Below are 20,454 nucleotides of genomic sequence, written 5' to 3'. Positions count from 1 at the left end.
AGTTGCTTCTATGTACCGGTATGTTAGCTAACTACCTAATGTTAGTTGGCTACTAATACATCAAACTTGCCAGTATATGGACTATATGCTATCTAACTAACTGCCCAACGTTTATTGACTTGATTATTCATGTAATTCTTAGCTTAGCTAAGTGGTAGAGTTGTTGTGCGTTCTCAATGGACATTGTTAATGAAGTCGTAAGATGTCTAGCTAGTAATTTGTTATGCTAACAAGCTAGCAAGATGTTGCATAGCAATAACATCAACTTGTGGTAGACAGGCGAAGCGCTAGTACGCTCAACTGAAAGGATACCGTTTGTTTACAGTATACTAAAATTAACTTATAGTATTGTAATGAAACAGGCAGGGAGCAGGTCTCGAACCCTCGACCTTCTAGCCCGAGGTCCGGCGCGCTATCGACTGTGCCGCAAAAGCATGCTCAAGCGGCAGAGTCGATTTCCGCGCTTATAAACCCAGGGTCGTTACACTACTCCCTCCTTTCAAAGAGCGCGTCCTCGCACTAGCTTGCGACTTTACGTCTTACAGGAACGCGCTCACCGGCCAAGCACACGCACTGTCGTGGATGCGAGGTCCGATCACTTCCGACACCAATGTAATGAAACAGGCAGGGAGCAGGTCTCGAACCCTCGACCTCCTAGCCCGAGGTCCGGCGCGCTATCGACTGTGCCGCAAAAGCATGCTCGAGCGGCAGAGTCGATTTCCGCGCTTATAAACACAGGGTCGTTACAGTATATTGTATATGCTCATTAAGTTTGTAGTATACAGTATGTTAGGGCGGCAGGTAGCCTAGTGGTTAGAGCGTTGGACTAGTAACTGAAAGGTTGCAAGATTGAATCCCCGAGCTGACAAGGTAAAAATCTGTCGTTCTGCCCCTGAACAAAGCAGTTAACCCACTGTTCCTAGGCCGTCATTGAAAATAAAAATGTGTTCTTAACTGACTTGCCTAGTTAAATAAAGGTACAAATAATAATAATATGTTAGTATGGGTATTCGAACACAGCTATTGTCTGGCAATTCTTTCAAAATCTTCAACAATGCTCTAGCGTTGTCACACACACACACACACACACAGAGAGAGACAAGGCTCACTATTGGGGACAGGACACACATCCAACACTGACCACTTGAAGAGAGCACTGTTACCACATAGCAACACCATATCCAATACCAGCTACATGGCCATAGAAACAGTGACCTCAGCACAATCAAGCTAGAGGACAACTGGCCATACCAGTCAATCTGGGTGAAAATGGGACAGGGTGAGTTATGATCTAGTTAAGCCATCTCAGAGGTCATCTGTAGTGTTATATAGTCATAGTATAGGACGCCAAGCACCAATCTAAATCCTGCACACACATGTTCGTCATACACACATACACAGTGCACACACAGAGCTCACACACATACTACCAGCTGTCTTGTCCCCAATTCCCCCAGTAGACCTGGATAATGTGTGTGTTGTTTAAGTGTACTCTCAGGAGAAAAGGGTCCCTAACCTTTATGTGTGTACTCCCTTTGACTCTCTACCAGGGAGAAGACAGAATTCCAGGCAGCGGTCCCACGTTTACCACTCCTCCCACCCCTCCCTTCGGGTTGAAGCCCCGCTCGGGTGAGTGCAGGGTGGGCATGGCACACTATAGGGGTGGGTGATGGCGGGTACCCCTCTATAGTCTCCATAATCAATACATTACACACATCTCAGTCAGATAGGTGCACAATACCTCCGACTGTCTACACAGACTATAGTCCCTGATAGAGTCCTTTCATGCGTCCATCCTTTCTCTCCAAAATGAAGACATGGACGCCCTCAATCCCCTCCGCTCTGCTTCTCCCCCAAACCCCAAATCCTTCCACACCCCGATACAACTTTTATTGGGTTATACCATTATCCCAAAGTAAAAAAGACCTGGGTTCAGTTCCTACAATAGTCAAGAGTCAATCCCCCCCCCAAAAGTCACAATCCCCCCCCAAAAGTCACAACTTCTAATGAGGCACATACTATCTCATTAACACCCTCTGTCCCCAAAAGCAGCAGCAGCAGCAGTTGGGTCATGCTGTAGAGGCTACCGACCCAGTCCTGACTAACATGCAATGCTCCCACAATGTTTCTGTAATGCTGTGTGAACATGGCCCAGAGAGAAAGTGATGTGTGTTTGCTGAGAATACGTGGGTGTGAGTACTCTGCACCCAATCCCAAAGAGTGGCTATGGAGGAAGAGGATACAAACACACATACAGTCTCTTCCTTCTTTGAGTTAAATAACTGACGGACTGGTTAGCTACATCCTATGGAATAGGGCCGGTCCACAGACTCTGGGTTGAGAAAAACAATGTCTTTCAATGTCTACAATCCTTTCCGAATCCTGTCTGGTACTCCTCATGGTCAGAGGGCTTTGGGTGCAGGTTCACTGAAATGACTCTAGCGTCTGATGTTCACTGCTTGTAGAAATAGAGTTAGCATCCATCCAGCTAGTTACTACGTACATTACGTTACTACTGTAGTGTGTGAAATGTAGCTTTACCTGCTAACATTAACAGCATGTCATGAAATCTGTATTGTGAAACGGCACTAATATTGATTTATTTTTTATCTTTGTTTTGTGTTTTTTTTTTCTTCTCTCATTTCATTTGTTTCTTCCTTTCCTCCCCCTCACCTTCACTCCCTTTCTATCTTTCTACCAACTGCTGCATGACCTCTCACACCAATTCTCACTCCAATCACATCCCTTTATCTAACCCAATCTGCCTTTGCATGCGATTATCAACTGCCGCTGCCTGTTTCGTTCCCTTCTCTTTTAAAATTCAAACCAATTTTTTGGGAACTTTTTCTGGTGTCTCGTGTTTTTGGGGTGTGGTCTTGGAATGGACCTGTCTTGTTCTACTTGGCCCCTCCCCCCTGCACCACACCCCTCCCCCTCTACCTCTAGCCCCTGCCTCACTGCCCTGCTTGCCCCAGCCCTGTCTCCGCCCCCTCCTCACACAGGCCCTGTCCGTCGATAAAGACACTCCCCCTAGACCAGGCGATGGAGTCATGCACAGCAGTGGTAGGTCATTCCTTTCGACTATTCGGCCAATCGGAGGCCTCGAAAACAAAACAACTCGACAGAGTCTCAGATGTTTGCAAACAATGTGCATTTGTGTGACTCAAATTTCTCTCCCTCTTTCTCTCACTGTTTCCTTTTTTTATTTTTCCACCTGTTTTTCCTCTCTCTCTTTCTATCTATCACGCACTCGCTGTGATCTTTCTTCTCTAATCTGTCTATACCTCGTTCCAAGCCATGGGGGTGTGTGTGATGAAAGTGTGCAGTGTACTTTTGCGGTCACATCTGTGCCTTGGACCACATGTTTGGGTTGTTTCGATGACTCCGCTCCCTGACTGTGTTTTACACCATGCCCAAACCGGATGCGTGCGATCGTGCGCAAATTGATTTTGTCCCCCGACACCAAACGCGATTATGACATGCAGGTTGAAATATCAAAACAAACTGAAGCAATTATATTAATTTGGGGACAGGTCGAAAAGCAGTTGCTAGCTAATTTGTCCTGGGATATAAACATTGAGTTGTTATTTTACCTGAAATCACAAAGTCCTCTACTCTGAAAATTAATCCACGCATAAAACGGTCAACCAAATCATTTCTAGTCATCTCACCTCCTTCCAGGCTTCTTTTTCTTCTTTGGACTTTATATGGCGATTGGCAACTAACTTTCATAATAAGGTGCATTACCACAGCCGACCTCAGTTCATCTTTCAATCACCCACGTGGGTATATGTTCCTAAAAACCAATGAGAAGATGGCAGGTGGGTATATGCTTCTAAAAACCAATGAGGAGATGGGAGAGGCAGGACTTGCAACGTGTTCTGCGACACAAATAGAATCAACTTCTATTTTAGCGCCTGGCAATGCAGACGCTCGTTGGCGCGAGCGAGCAGTGTGGGTACAATGATAGAATAACATGTATTTGTAAATTTATTTTGCAATGCTCACACACGCGATACGACTGGTGTGGTCAGCATGTTAGGCTTCGGCAAAATACCGTTTGTACCGTATACCGGGGTATAGTGAAATACCAACGATATGATTTTGAATACCGTTAAAACAGCAGCAGCTCGCGGGGGTGCGTGCTACACCACTGCTTATAACTACTATAAGTTATTTATAAATATAACAAATCTAACACAAATGATATCCAGCTATGCATTTGGTTTGCTAACTTGCTATCTAAGTGGCTAGATGTCATGACCATCTGATCAACCAAGCTTATTGGTTACAGCAGAGACATTCAATCCCCTCCTGGATCAAGATCCCTGTTGCCTAAATTGTTTTGTGCATCCACATTTTTTTTTGTCATTGCGCCCCTTGTGTGCACTTCCGGCAATACTGTATACCCCGGTATGATACAGAAACGGTATGACAGTATGAAAATCTAGATACCACCCAACCCTAGTGTGGGGGGGGGGGGGGGGACTCTGCCACTCATGTGGAGGGTGAGGGCACACTCCTACAATTATGGGCTGATTTTTTTAATTTTAGGCTCAAAAGAAGAGCATCGTCCTCTTATATCTGGTAGACTAGCTGGAGAGAAGGGGAGGAAGAGAGTATATTTAGATCCCTGATGTCCTGTAGCCCATCCCAGCCTTGTGCAGGTCTACAATTTTATCCCTGATGTCCTTACACAGCTCTCTGGTCTTAGCCATTGTGGAGAGGTTGGAGTCTGTTTGATTGAGTGTGTGGACAGGTGTCTTTTATACAGGTAACGAGTTCAAACAGTTGCAGTTAATACAGGTAATGAGTGGAGAACAGGAGGGCTTCTTAAAGAAAAACTAACAGGTCTGTGAGAGCCGGAATTCTTACTGGTTGGTAGGTGATCAAATACTTATGTCATGCAATAAAATGCAAATTAATTACTTAAAAATCATACAATGTGATTTTCTGGATTTTTGTTTTAGATTCTGTCTCTCACAGTCGAAGTGTACCTATGATAAAAATTACAGACCTCTACATGCTTTGTAAGTAGGAAAACCTGCAAAATCGGCAGTGTATCAAATACTTGTTCTCCCCACTGTATATGTACATATCTACCTCAATTCCCTCGTACCCCTGCACATCGACTCGGTACTGGTACCCCATGTACAGTATATAGCCAAGTTATCACTACTCATTGTGTAGTTATTCCTCGTGTATTTATATGTTTTTTCTCTCTGCATTGTTGGTAAGCATTTCACTGTTAGTCTACACCTGTTGTTTACGAAGCATGTGACAAATACGATTTGATTTGACATACAGCTTCATACTGGTCTATCATCTGTTGCTCTACTCCGGCTTCCCTTCTATAGCACAGGGTATTTATGTTTTTATATTTGAACTGTTAGATAATGGTCTCACTGGGGATATCCCTCTTCCATCAGGAGGAAAACGGAAGCTGCCAGCAGCCATTTCCCTCCCAGGGCGACTCATGTTACAGGATTGTTTAACATGTTCTAAGGGTGCGTTTTTATGACATCAGCATGGAGTCAAAGTCAACATGAGCATTTTATTACTCTCCCGTTGCTAATGATAACAATTTTATTTATATATCACTTTTCATTTACTACCATTTTCAAAGGGTTTTACAATGCATGTGTAAGAGTAAACCGCCAATAGCAGGGTAAAAGACCAATCGGTATTATAATAACATAGACATGAAGAAAGAATGACCCGAAGAAAGAAAATAAAAATGTTCAAAGGAGCAGTAATGTTGAAAAGGAATGTTGAATATGGAATATCCTAGTAGTGAGAACAGTGTTGATAGCTCCATATTTGTTTTCAATAAAGAGCCAATCATAGCCACGCACCAATAAACAGGTCAGGCCTCAGGGAGGTGACATCACCAGTAACCAATAGGAGTTTAGATCACGAGTGTCTGACCTCATTAACAGCCAATCAGGTCCCAGAACCCGAGCTAAGGGCACCATTCCAAATCAAAGTGTGTCTAGGGTCACACCACCAGCAGTAGTTGTTGGTAACATGGTTAGCCTGTTTGTGTGTGGATGTCTGAGGGCAGAACTACGACGCAGAATGACTGTACTGATACTGATGACCGTGTGGTGTAGTAGCTGTTATTGACCTTTGACTTCATAAACAACACCAGCTGCCAAGAGATTTTACTATCCTCTGAGTGGGTGATGTCACACAGTAACAGCATTGACTGACTAGAAAGGAACCAGGATTGGAATCTTCCTCTGTGATACAGGATTTCCTTTTGGGGTAGAACACCACTGGGTGGCCATTAGACAGTGTTAAACTGGGTTTGTTGTTGAAAGCAAGACACACATAGAGATGCAATCCTCTATCTTTCTCTCTCTTGTCTCTCTTGCTCTTTCTCTGACCCCATCACCAATCAGTGTGTGCCCTCAGAGGCTCTATCAATGTGTATAACACTGGAACAAATAAACGCCCTGCCATTACATACACAGTAACCTATTTTAGAGGAGATGCTATCTATTGCTCTGGAAGGCTGGGAGGGAGAATAGTTTCACTGGAGAGAGGGGGATGGAGAGAAAGCATCTCTACTCCACTGAAGCTAAATGGACCTTGGGAGAGTTAGCTTTGCCCCTGAGAGCTTGGTGGAGGAATGCTGCCCTGCACTCAACCCTCCACCTGACCCCTTTTACCCTCTCTTTTACCCTCACCCCTTTACCCTCTCCCCCTGACCCTTGCCTCCTCCTTCTCCAGCTGGGCTTTGTGGCCAGGGGTCTTCCTTGGCAGTGCCCAGCCTGGCTTGGTACAGGGCAGGCCAGGGTCCAACATGCCAGTCTAGCCTTCTGGAAGAGAAGACAGGGGAAATGTCAACAAGCATGCCCCAGAGCTTTGTTGCACTGCCAAGACACAGTCAAGACCTGACAGGACATCTATTACACAAATCTCTCTTTTTCATATTCCTTTCTCTAACAGTAATGGAGTGAGTTGTTTTTATACTGGAGCCAGAGAGGGGTAGGACCAATGTTCTAACTTCCTGTTTTCTGACTATTGCCTTTGTTTACTGAAACACATTTGTTTACACAAGGAAGTTCACCTTGGATTACATTTTCCTCTCTATTCTCTCCCTCCCTCTCCCTCTCTGAGCCAATGCAGTCCTGTCAGCAGGATGAGGAATGTTCTCAGTCTCCAGAATGTATTTCATTTGTCAGAACACTTTATGGCTGAATGTTGACCCTGTTCAACTGAAAGGCTACATCCTAAATCTCCTAGAGAGAGAGAGAGAAATAAATAAAAGAGGAGGGACATAGAGAGAAATGTAGACACAGAGGGAGAGAAACAGAGAGGATGAAAACAAAATGTAGACAGAGCGGACAGCAGACGCAGGGAAAGGAGAGGGAACTGGAATGTGATAACAATAGGGGTGTGAGGTGAATTCAGACTCCTAGACTGCCCAGTCTGCCTGGGTATGAATGGTGTACACAGCATGCAGTAAATGGTGACCGGGTCACAGCTTCTGCCTGTTTTGATTTAGTATCCATCCACCATCCATGGCACCACAAGTTATTTAGACTGGACTGAGCAGGGCTGAACTGTGCCAGTTTACTGAGAGAAATACATGCTGAGGCTGGCTGGCTCACTGACATTAACTTCTTTGAGACGATGTCAAAAAGCGCTTTATAACTGCAGTCCATTATCATAATTTTTTATGAAGGACCAGCTACAGAGACTGTATACGTTTTTAACTTTATGACTGTCCTCTCCATGACTACACTGTCTGGACCAATGACAGGGTCTTGCTGTGTCATCGCTTTGGGACCAATTTGTTTGGTGAAGAAATATCCGGAAGCGTTGTTTGGTGCTAAAACTGTCCAGATGGTCTGCTTGCCTGAGCATGAGAGGGAAGGAGAGAGAAAGAGGGAGATGTCGCCCTGTAGGATACATTCATGCTGTGCCCTTCCAGAATGTTCTGAGAGTCTGTGCTGTGTCCTTCCAGAATGTTCTGAGAGTCTGTGCTGTGTCCTTCCAGAATGTTCTGAGAGTCTGTGCTGTGTCCATCCAGAATATTCTGAGAGTCTGTGCTGTGTCCTTCCAGAATGTTCTGAGAGTCTGTGCTGTGTCCTTCCAGAATGTTCTGAGAGTCTGTGCTGTGTCCATCCAGAATATTCTGAGAGTCTGTGCTGTGTCCTTCCAGAATGTTCTGAGAGTCTGTGCTGTGCCTGTGTGTGAGCCCAGAGTGTTAAGTTCTGAAATGAGCTAAGAGGAGGCAGTGGCTCCTTTTCTACGCTTTCCCAATCTCTCCCTCTTTCTCTCTCTGCTGTTCATTCACTCCCTTTAGGATGCCCAGGAGACCCCACACCACTCAGGATTAGCCTCCGATTACAACAAAATGCACAACTATAAAATCAAACTATTTGTCACATGCGCCGAATACAACAGACCGTGAAATGCTTACTTACGAGCCCTTAACCAACAAGCAGTTCAAGAAATAGAGTTAAGAAAATATTTTCGAAATAACATTAAAAATAAAATAAAAGTAGCACAATAAAATAACAATAACAAGGCTATATACAGGGGGTACCGAGTCATTGTGCTGGGGTACAGGTTAGTCGAGGTAATTTGTACATGTAGGTAGGGGTAAAGTGACTAGGCATAGATAATAAACAGCGAGTAGCAGCAGTGTAAACACAAAGGGGGTCAATGTAAATAGTCCGGGTGGCCATTTGATTAATTGTTCAGCAGTCTTATGACTTGAGGGTAGAAGCCTTTTGGACCTAGACTTGGCGCTCCGATACCGCTTGCCGTGCGGTAGCAGAGAGAACAGTCTATGACTTGGGTGACTGGATTCTTTGACCATTTTTTGGGCCTTCCTCTGACACCGCCTAGTTATAGTTCCTAGATGGCAGGTAGCTTGGCCCCTGTGATGTACTGGGCCGTACGCACTACCCTCTGTAGCGCCTTACGGTCGGATGCCGAGCAGTTGCCATACCAGCCGGTGATGCAACCGGTCAGGATGCTCTCGATGGTGCAGCTGTATAACTTTTTGAGAATCTGGGGACCCATACCAAATCTTTTCAGTCTCCTGATGGGGAAAAGGTGTTGCCGTGCCCTCTTCATGCCTGTCTTTGTGTGTTTGGACCATTTTTTATTTATTCATTTTTATACCCTTTTTCTCCCCAATTTTCGTGATATCCAATTAGTAGTTACATTCTTGTCCCATCGCTGCAACTCCCGTACGGACTCGGGAGAGGCAAAGGTCGAGAGCCATGCATCCTCTGAAACACGACCCTGCCAAGCCGCACTGCTTCTTTACAGATTGCTCGCTTAACCCGGAAGCCAGCCGCACCATTGTGTCAGAGGAAACACCGTACAACTGGCGACCGTGTCAGCATGCATCAAATAAAATGTTATTAGTCACATGCGCCGAATACAACAGGTGTAGTAGACCTTACCGTGAAATGCTTACTTACGAGCCCCAACCAACAGTGCAGTTTAAAAAAATACAGATAAGAATAAGAGATAAAAGTAACAAGTAATTAAAGAGCAGCAGTGAAATAACAATAGCGAGACTATATACAGGGGGGTACCGATACAGAATCAATGTGCGGGGGCACCGGTTATTTGAGGTAGTATGTACATGTAGGTAGAGTTATTAAAGTGACTATGCATAGATGACAATAGAGAGTAGCAGTGGTATAAAGAGGGGGTGGGGGGGGGGGGGGGGGTCACTGCAGATAGTCTGGGTAGCCATTTGACTAGTTGTTCAGGAGTCTTATGACTTGAAGGTAGAAGCTGTTTAGAAGCCTCTTGGATCTAGACTTGGCGCTCCGGTACCGCTTGCCGTGCGGTAGCAGAGAGAACAGTCTATGACTAGGGTGGCTGGAGTCTTTGACAATTTTTAGGACCTTCCTCTGACATTGCCTGGTATAGATTTCCTAGATGGCTGGAAGCTTGGCCCCAGTGATGTACTGGGCCATTCGCACTACCCTCTGCCTTGCAGTCGGAGGCCGAGCATTTGCCATACCAGGCAGTGATGCAACCAGTAAGGATGCTCTCGATGGTGCAGCTGTAGAACCTTTTGAGGATCTGAGGACCCATGCCAAATCTTTTCAGTCTCCTGAGGGGGAATAGGTTTTGTCATGCCCTCTTCACGACTGTCTTGGTGTGCTTGGACCATGTTAGTTTGTTGGTGATGTGGACACCAAGGAACTTGAAGCTCTCAACCTGCTCCACTGCAGCCCCGTCGATGAGAATGGGGGCGTGCTTGGTCCTCTTTTTCCTGTAGTCCAAGATCAGCTCTTTTTGTCTTGCTCACGTTGAGGGAGAGGTTGTTGTCTTGGCACCACACTGACAGATCTCTGACCTCCTCCCTATAGGCTGTCTCATCATGGATGGTGATCAGGCCTATCACTGTTGTGTTGTCAGCAAACTTAATGATGGTGTTGGAGTCGTGGGTGAACAGGGAGTACAGATGGGGACTGAGCATGCACCCCTGAGGGGTCCGCATCATGGGCGCTCGCATGTGTGTCAGGGTTGTTCTCAATTCAGAATTTAATTGAGTATGCCTCATACATTTTTTTTTAATTATTTTATTTATTTATTTAACCTTAATTTAACCAGGTAAGCTAGTTTAGAACAAGTTCTCATTTACAACTGCGACCTGGCCAAGATAAAGCAAAGCAGTGCGACACTAACAACAACACAGAGTTACACATGGAATAAACAAGCGTACAGTCAATAACACAATAGGGGGAAAAAAGTATACAAACAGTGTGTGCAAATGGCGTGAGGAGGTAAGGCAATAAATAGGCCATAGTAGCGAAGTAATTACAATTTAGCAAATTAACACTGGAGTGACAGATGAGCAGTTGGTGATGTGCAAGTAGAAATACTGGTGTGCAAAAGAGCAGAAACGTAAATAAAAACAATATGGGGATGAGGTAGGTAGATTGGGTGGGCTATTTACAGATGGGCTATGTACAGCTGCAGCGATCGGTTAGCTGCTCAGATAGCTGATGTTTAAAGTTAGTGAGGGAAATATGTCTCCAGCTTCAGCTATTTTTGCAATTCGTTCCAGTCATTGGCATCAGAGAACTGGAAGGAAAGGCGGCCAAAGCAGGTGTTGGCTTTGGGGATGACCAGTGAGATGTACCTGCTGGAGCGCGTGCTACGGGTGGGTGTTGTTATCGTGACCAGTGAGCTGAGATAACGCGGAGCTTTACCTAGCATAGACTTATAGATGACCTGGAGCCAGTGGGTCTGGCGACGAATATGTAGCGAGGGCCAGCTGACTAGAGCATACAGGTCGCAGGGGTGGGTGGTATAAGGGGCTTTGGTGACAAAACGGATGGCACTGTGATAGACTGAATTCAGTTTGCTGAGTAGAGTATTGGAAGCTATTTTGTAAATGACATCGCTGAAGTCGAGTATCGGTAGGATAGTCAGTTTTACGAGGGTATGTTTGGAGGCGTGAGTGAAGGAGGCTTTGTTGCGAAATAGGAAGCCGATTCTAGATTTAATTTTGGATTGGAGATGTTTAATATGAGTCTGGAAGGAGAGTTCTTGAATTTGAACTGAGGTAGTAAACAGGATACAGAATTGCAAATTTGAATTAAAGGAAATGTTATTGTATTCGGTGAAATTCTACTACCTCTTCTATTCTATATTAGGTGTAGTCTATGTACACCCGAGTGGCGCAGCTGTCTAAGGCACTGCATCTCAGTGCTAGATGCGTCACTACAGACCCTGGTTCGATTCCAGGCTGTATCACAACCGGCCGTGATTGGGAGTCCCATAGGGCGCCGCACAATTGGCCCAGCATCGTTAAGGTTTGGCCGGAGTAGGCCGTCATTGTAAATATCAATTTGTTCTTAAATGACTTGCCTAGTTAAAGAAATATACACTGAGCACCCCCTTTTGCCCTCAGAACAGCCTCAATTTGTCGGGGCATGGACTCTACAAGGTGTCAAAACCGTTCCTCAGGGATGCTGGCCTATGTTGACTTCAATGCTCCCCACAGTTATGTCAAGTTGGCTGGATGTCCTTTGGGTTGTGGACCATTCTTGATACACATGGGAAACTGTTGAGCATGAAAAACCCAGCAGTGTTTCGGTTCTTGACAAACCAGCGTCTCAGTTGTCTGAAGGCTTAAAAGTCCTTCTTTAACCTGTCTCATCCCCTTCATCTACAGTGATTGAAGGGGATTTAACAAGTGACATCAATAATGTGTCGTAGCTTTCACCTGGTCAGTTTGTCATGGACAGAGCAGGTGTTCTTAATGTTTTGTACATCTTTTACATAAAACATGAAACATGTAATTATATTGAATTGCACTGAATTACATTCTACTTCCTGTTACTCAATTTCGCATTGATTCAATTCGATTTTCAACTCATCAGTTGAATGGGAGTCAATTCCCAGATTCAGAATTGAGCACAATCCTGGTGTGTGTGGTGCGTGAGTTGTTGATGGGGTAGTCAATGAATGCCAGGCAGTTTCTGTTTCTCCATCTGTGTAAAAGTGACTGACAGCCTGTCAGTATGGGCCTCTAAGGACCAAACATTATCAGAGAGAGGAGGGAAGGAAAGACGGGGAGAAAGGGGGAGGAGCTTATCATATCCTAATTAATTAACTCCGGCGTTTTATCACCACGTGACCAGCTTTAAGATGAGTGACCAGCTTTAAGATGAGTCCCTGATGTCATAAACCGTTATTGTTATTGTCAGGGTCAGGAGCAGCCCAGCCACAGTGAAGGAGGGTTGAGTTAAATCATTCCCGCATGCTATATTGTGACTGGCTGTATCTACGAACCCCCTCGTCTGGCCAATGTTGTGCTGCCCTAGTATGAGACCTCTGTGTGTTTACAATAATTGACATATCTGTGCTTCCTCTCTACATGGTCACGTCTCATTCTGTTATTGAATGTTCCCCTCCCTAACCACATTCACACCCTCTATAATAGTCAACATCCTGTTCTCTCTATGGCGATGGAGGAGTGATCGCCCCTCTCTACTCTATATCAGCCAGTCATGCTTCTGGATGAGGCCTGTGTGTGTGTTTATCTCTAACTTCCTACTGGGATAGCCCCTCAAGGAGCCATTGCCCCTGTAAGAGACGGTCAGATAGGGCCAACGTTATTAAAGTCTAGTGTGAATACTGTAGAAATGCATTCTCCTTTCCTTTTCCCCAAGCGTGGGTTGAAGTGTCCAGTGACTCTTGGGCTCCCCCATGTGGTGTGACTTTGTACCACAAGGCAGAGCTACAAGGGAGATTTATGACTAGAATATAGGCCACAGACTTAGTAAATGATTCACTCCTATGTTGTAGAACGATAGCTGTAACATGTGATCAGAGGCCAAGCCTGTTTCTCTCTTACACACACACACACACTCCTCTGAATACATTTCCTCCTCCCACACTTTAAAAAAAATGCTTAATTTCCTCTAATGCGTTTTCTTTGTTATATGTATGCTTACCAGTTAAAAAAGTGGTTTGATTAATATATGACAATCAGAGAAGACTTCTGAGTACAATAACACAAAACAAATAAATATGCTTAATTGTCAAGCCTCTTCAAATCTCCTGTCAGTTGCTGTGGGTCCTGGAGGGGTCATGCTATCTGTTGGTATGCAGGATTGACTAAGTGGGACGTCTTTAGGAAAACCAATTTTCCACATTCAATCTTCCTGCAGATGACTGCTTTCATGACAATGAAGGCAGCCCAGAGCCCAGCACTGTAGAGTGCATCTGGATATGAATAAGGGGTTATGCAAGCATGCAGTAACAGTAGCTACATATCCGTTTGTAAGAGAAAGTGTGATTTCGGTGTCAGTGAATATTGCAGTATGCATTTACACTACATGACCAAAAGTCTCATTCCAAAATCATGTGCATTAATATGGAGTTGGTTCCCACTTTGCCGCTATAACAGCCTCCACTCTTCTGGGAAGGCTTTCCACTAGATTCTGGAGCATTGCTGCGGGGACTTGCTTCCATTCAGCCCCAAGAGCATTAGTGAGGTCAGGCACTGATGTTGGGTGATTAAGCATGGCTCGCAGTCAGCTTTCCAATTCATCCCAAAGGTGTTCAATGGGGTTGAGGTGCAGGCCAGTCAAGTTTTTCCACACCGATCTCAACAAACCATTTCTTTATGGACCTCGCTTTGTGCACAGGAACATTGTCCTGCTGAAACAGGAAAGGGCCTTCCCCAAACTGTTGCCACAAGTTGGAAGCACATAATCGTCTAGGATGTCATTTTATGCTGTAGCTTTAAGATTTCCCTTCACTGGAACTAAGGGACCTAGCCCGAACCATGAAAAACAGCCCCAGACCATTATTCCTCCTCCACCAAACTTTACAGTTGGCACTATGTATTCGGGCAGGTAGCGTTCTCCTGGCATCCGCCAAACCCAGATTAATCTGTCGGACTGCCAGATGGTGAAGCGTAATTCATCACCCCAGAAAACGTGCTTCCACTGCTCCAGAGTCCAACGGCGGCGAGCTTTACACCACTCAAGCTGAAGCTAGGCATTGCGCATGGTGATCTTAGGCTTGTGTGCTGCTGCTCGGCCATGGAAACCCATTTCATGAAGCTCCCGACGAACAGTTCTGGTGCTGACGTTGCTTCCAGATGCAGTTTGGTACTCGGTAGTGAGTGTTGCAGCCGAGGACAGACAATTTGTACGTGCTTCAGCACTCGGCGGTCCCCTTCTGTGAGCTTGTGTGGCCAACCACTTTCGCAGCTGAGCCGTTGTTGCTTCAGTAAGGCCATTCTACAGCCAATGTTTGTCTATGGAGATTGCATGGCTGTGTGCTTGATTTTATACACCTGTCAACAACGGGTTTGGCTGAAATAGCCGAATCCACTCATTTGAAGGGGTGTCCACATACTTTTGTATATACAGTATAGTGTATTTAGGCTACAGTATGTGTGCTTTTATGGGTGTGAAATGCATGCTGGCATGTGTGTGTGAATGGGTCTGAATGTATGTGTACAGTACAGTATGTGTAAGTGTTAGTTGCTGAGCACCCTGTCTAACGGCTGACCTGTTGTTCTCTCCTCCGGCCTGTTGGGGGTAGTGTTCCTGAGGACCCATAAGAGTCTGGAGTCTGTGGATCCTCAGTTCACCATGAGGAGGAAGATGGAACAGCTGAGAGAAGAGCTGGAGCTGATGGAACAACTCAGAGAGGTGAGAGCTTCTCTGTCAATTTCTTTCTCTCCCTCACTCTCGTCTGGAAGTCAACTCCCCATCCAGGAGCATTATGTCCTCGGTTTGTGCATGTGTTAAGGTGTATGTTTTGACCCCTCTTACCCCTCCTGTCTCCCCTCAGAGTATAGAGAGCAGACTGAAGGTGGCTCTTCCTGAAGACCTCGGCTCCTCCCTCATGGACGGGGTGGTGCTCTGCCATCTGGCCAATCACATTCGCCCACGCTCCGTGGCCAGCATCCATGTGCCCTCGTCCGCTGTGGTACGTCTGGGGGTCAATGAGGGGTTGACGAGGGATAAGTAGGAATGGGTGATTCTTTGTGTTATAGACAGTTATAGTCTGTGTTGAGCTATGTGTTCTATGTGTGACCCCATAGCCCAAACTCAGCATGGCCAAGTGTCGGAGGAACGTGGAGAACTTCCTGGATGCCTGTAGGAAGATGGGCGTTCCCGAGGTAAGGCACTCCTGTCTGTTAGATGGTGGCACCTCATTGATCCTGAATCAGCCACTCTATTTCAGATTCACCTGTTAGAGTTGGGATTTGACTGAAGGAAACTGATCCTTGATCTGTTAAGTTTGAATAAATGCTACAGTGCATCATTGGGGTTGGAATCTAGTTGTGGGTGGGCTGATTAGGGATCAGTGAAGCAAACAGCCTGTAGAGGACACAGATACTATGCACACTAGAATGGAGCGTCAGAAAGGGCTAGTGCTGGGATGAAACTAGACCATTTGACAAGTCTACAACTTCTTTAGTTTATACAGTAATACAGTTAGTTCTAGGAATATGTATTTGACATTGGGACCAAACCCCTTTTATAATCATCACCTTAAAACAATCTTCCCAGTCAGAGCACAGAGTTTGATCCCAGAACTGGCACATCTAGCCTATCACCTTCCCACCTCCCACTACCTCCTCTGAAAGAGAGAGAGAAAGTTATGACACAAGCATTAGAGCTGCATCATCATCATCATCATCATTACACTGGACTATACTGTCATCATCACGGCTTTGGGCTTCCTCAATGCTGTACCAAATGACCAGTGGTACACTTTTAAACTTTGACCCGGCTCTTGCCTGTTTCTGACCCCAGCGTGTGCCAAAGACAAAAATGAGTTTAACAGGAGCTGGTGTGCTCTCATGTCATTTACTTGACTAAAACATTTTGTGTGTGTATGGGTTGGTAACATAGGACTTGGCGACTGCACTTCCTGATTTGGATCATTAAGAAATGCTAGCGGCCATGACTGAATTCAAACGTGAATTGGTTTCGGGGTGTGGTTTGATTCTGAATGATTCTGAATCAAACCACACCCCAAAACCAATTCACGTTTGAATTCAGTCATGGTCGCTAGCGTTTCTTAATGAGTGTTCACAGGTGTGAAGAGTTAGCCAAATTATTTTGCCAATTAGCTTCAGCCAGCTGGTGTGCAACCGTGGCAAAGTTGGTTTGACTTTGGATAGCCTATCTCTAGGGATAGTTAGGGACCATCAATAATTACACAATGCAAATGGGGCAATATTTTCATGTTGGACATCTTTTAGTTGTCTCATCGAATGCTTTCAATATTTATATACCACTTTTTACAATTTATAGTTGGTTTGAGGTTTAAGTCATTGAAATGGAGCTACCTTTTAAAATATTGTCCCAAGTACATTGTGTAATTTACTGATGGTCCCTAAGTAGCCCCATAGGGATATTGAATGTCAAACCAAATTGACCATCAGGGCATTAAGATCGGTCTTGTGCAGCTGCGCTCCAAATTGATGATTATTTGGGTGCTGTGGGAATGTGGGTAGGATTAAAATAAACCCAACCCACGGACAACTGTTACAGTACCCTTCATTCCGTGACATACGATTGTTTCCTATCATTTTTATGACCAACATTATCCTTTTTACACTTTGTAGTCAATTTTGACACTATAATATCGATGCCACATAGGCCATTTTCAAAACGATAAGTTTCTTTTTAGGGGCAATCGCTCTTTAATAAGTGTGCTTGTGTGTGAGTATCAAATTGGCCCAGTGACCCTGGCTCCTCGTTGCTATTTGATTGCTCCTTTTAGTAAATATATTCAGTAATTATGACCATTATTTCTGTCACCCAGTGACTACACATACAGTAGCATTGGGACTCATTATTTGGTCATACCCTAGTATAGTAAGCACAGCTGTGATTGTGTTTAAAGGATTCTCTCTTCACTCAATGAGCCTGGTCGAAACCTCACACTACAAAAGTTGCTTTTCAGTCACTGTGTTTGAGTAGCCTGATGGGACTGTACATTAGAATGCAAAGTATCACCATTACCAACAGTGAGACTGTCTGAGACCTCTTGGCTGCTTCCTTAGACCTCCTGCTTGCTTGCTGTTGCTAGTCTGGTTTTACTTGTGTAACCTGGCCCTAGCCAACTTGTAATCCTACTGCTTGCTGGCTGAAATGTCGCTGCCTCACTGAAACAGGTGCTTTATGCTGGATTGAAAGCTAATGCTAGCAAACGCAAGTGAAGGTGTAGCTGGCAAACACCGACCGCACCCTCATTGCTCCTAACGCTCCACACCACAGCATGGCCTGCTTTCTGAAAGAGAGACAGAGTTCAGTCTCAGTTTGATAAAATTAGTAAGTCACATACTCTCTCTCAAAAAGCAGCCCTGCACATTGCCCCGGTAACCCACGCCTGCGCAGCCCTGCACAAAAAACACACACCTTGACCCCTGACCTCGGTTCCCACTGGTTAACATCCTGCTTTGTTTCTCTGTTCTGTTTTCCTGTCGGACCACCCTCTATCTTCCTTCTCTTCTTCTCCCCTGAATCCCCTCCCCTTATTTCTCTTTTCCTGGCACTCCCTTCCCATTTTCTTCCTCTTCTTTGTTCTGGTATTTTTTCTCCTATGTGTTGTTCTTCCCCTCATTATTCTCATCCACTTCTATCTGGCTGTATTTCTCTTCTTCATCCACAAAATTCTTTGATGTTCCTATGTGAGCCCCTTCCTTTCTATCTGTATCATTCTCTTCCCCCCATTCTCCATTCATCCCTTCAACTTATTTTCCTTTTTTCCAATCCTTCTCCCTTCACCTTCATTTACATGTATGTTACCTCCTCCGCTCCTCTTTGGGGCCTCAGTCGTCCCTCTGCTCAGCATATGACATCATCCAGTGTCACCTGCGGCCGATCCGTGTCACCGTGTGCGCCCTGGTCGCCATGGAGACCCCCACAGAGGGGAGGAACTCTGACAGACAGGGGGAGGACCCGAGTCCAAACCCAAGCCCTGCCCCAGAGGTGTCTACACAGGTCGCCTTGGCTCCGTCTCCCGCCTGGCAGCCCTGGGACCTGATTGGCTCGAGCCTAGTACATGTCTTCTGTCTCCTCCTGCTGTTTGTGGCCTATAGCTGGAGCGAGCTGACGTAATGCCACCTGTCAATCTCCTGTCAAAGCCCCCCCTCCCGCATGTGCCAACACATCTCCGTCCGCAATCCTCCTCCTCTTTTTCTTCAACCTCGTTTCTGTCCAGAAAAAACTGCTGACTCACACACATAGTGTGTCTCTCATACACACTTTTATTCATGCACACATTGCAGATGCGCACCAATAAACTCCAATAAATACCAACTCACAACCTCACACACATACTGTCCCCATCAATACTGCACATTCCAACTGTTGAAAGAATCCTGGAGCTTGTACACAAGGGGTTTACCGGAAGACTCTCTACAACTCTTTGACCAATGTGTCAAATCAAGCCTATCATGTTGGACTCTTGGCTTTATTAATGCCCTCTGGGGTCACAGACCTGTCTCTTGGTTCCATACAGCCTGTCTAGTTTGGGTCCAGGTAAGCACAGAGCATTAATAGGGTTCCTCTATCAAGCTGGATCTTGGCGCTTTTTTGTCGCATTGGTCTGTCTCTTCGAGACACATCAAATACAGGTAAAATACTGTCTGCTCAAAGGAAATAGTAAAGCTCAATAGTGATGCCAACTATGACACAAAGACACAACAAACAGTTTATAGGTTTGGACCTAATAAACACACCACTTATGACTAGACTGTAAAATGTCACTACAGAACACTGTCACTAAATAAAGTTCAATAATCACGTCACTACTGCACATCTTTACCACCCGACCATCTACAGGTAACTGCCAAAATAATGGAAACGCTTGAGTAAATGATGGATACAAAATATATTGAACGCAGATGCTTCCACACAGGTGTGGTTCCTGAGTTAATTAAGCAATTAACATCCCATAGGGTCATGTATAAAAAGGCAGGCCATTATTTTGGCTACTATGGCGATGTCCCCATAGGATGACAGGGCACGAGTGATCACTGAGTGGTTTGATGAGCATGAAAACGATGTAAACCATATGTCATGGCCATCTCACTCCCCAGATCTCAATCCAATTTAACACGTATGGGAGATTCTGGAGCGGCGCCTGAGACAGCGTTTTCCACCACCATCAAAACACCAAATTGTGAAGTTTTTTGTGGAAGAATGGTGACGCATCCCTCCAATAGAGTTCCAGACAGTTGTAGAATCTATGCCAAGGTGCATTGAAGTTGTTCTGGCTCGTGATGGCCCAACACCCTATTAAGACCCTTTATGTTGGCGTTTCCTTTATTTTGGAAGTTACCTGTACATAACTTTCATATTGCTATAGTTGATTTACCCTGGGGGAGTTACATGACTACAGTATGTAGAAGTTTTGGGCCGACTATTGTATTACTTACTTTAAAACCTCATGAAGATACATTGGATGGAAGTTTATTTTACCCAGCGACTGCAATTGGTATGCCATTATACTATTAGTTATGTGTGTTTTAACTCAGCCATTGCTGTGAGGCTTTATAATGACTTGTATATCTGATGGTGTGAATGGAACTGGTAATAAATGTATAGTTACCACCTCACCTATTTTGTGTTGCTGTTCTCTGAAGAATGATGATGCTGTTCAGATTCTTCATAATGGTTATTCAACATACTCCTACACACACCTGTACTGTCTATGTCCCCTCATCACCATCGTTGCATTGGGAGGTCTTGATTTACTTATGTTTTGTCTGTCTCCCTATTTCTGTTCCACTCATTCCCGAACCCCCCCCCCCCACTCCCCACTCTCTGTTTGTCTCCTTTCTCTTTCTTCTCTGTGGAACCTCCACAGGATAAGCTGTGTCTGCCTCATCACATACTAGAGGAGAAGGGTATGATAAAGGTGAGCATGACAGTTCAGGCGCTGGTGGATGAGTCTTCAACCAAGCAGGCTCTC

At 45.1% G+C, this 20,454-nt stretch overlaps 1 protein-coding gene across 1 annotated transcript in view; it reads left to right on the top strand.

Annotated features, from left to right (window-relative positions):
* The window catches only part of LOC120064283 (leucine-rich repeat and calponin homology domain-containing protein 1-like), a 95,677-nt gene extending 75,223 nt beyond the window's left edge, over positions 1-20,454 (top strand). Inside the window, exons 14-19 of the mRNA XM_039014739.1 lie at positions 1,551-1,629; positions 2,947-3,063; positions 15,058-15,167; positions 15,310-15,447; positions 15,563-15,640; positions 18,312-20,454. Coding sequence (XP_038870667.1) covers positions 1,551-1,629; positions 2,947-3,063; positions 15,058-15,167; positions 15,310-15,447; positions 15,563-15,640; positions 18,312-18,596 — 807 coding nt within the window. The 3' untranslated portion in view covers positions 18,597-20,454. The remainder of the gene's footprint in view (positions 1-1,550; positions 1,630-2,946; positions 3,064-15,057; positions 15,168-15,309; positions 15,448-15,562; positions 15,641-18,311) is intronic.

This window comes from Salvelinus namaycush, chromosome 19 (assembly GCF_016432855.1).
Source record: "Salvelinus namaycush isolate Seneca chromosome 19, SaNama_1.0, whole genome shotgun sequence".
NCBI classification, from domain to species: Eukaryota; Metazoa; Chordata; class Actinopteri; order Salmoniformes; family Salmonidae; genus Salvelinus; species Salvelinus namaycush.
Note: the sequence above shows the minus strand (reverse complement) of the source record. Positions and strands in the feature narration are given on the sequence as shown.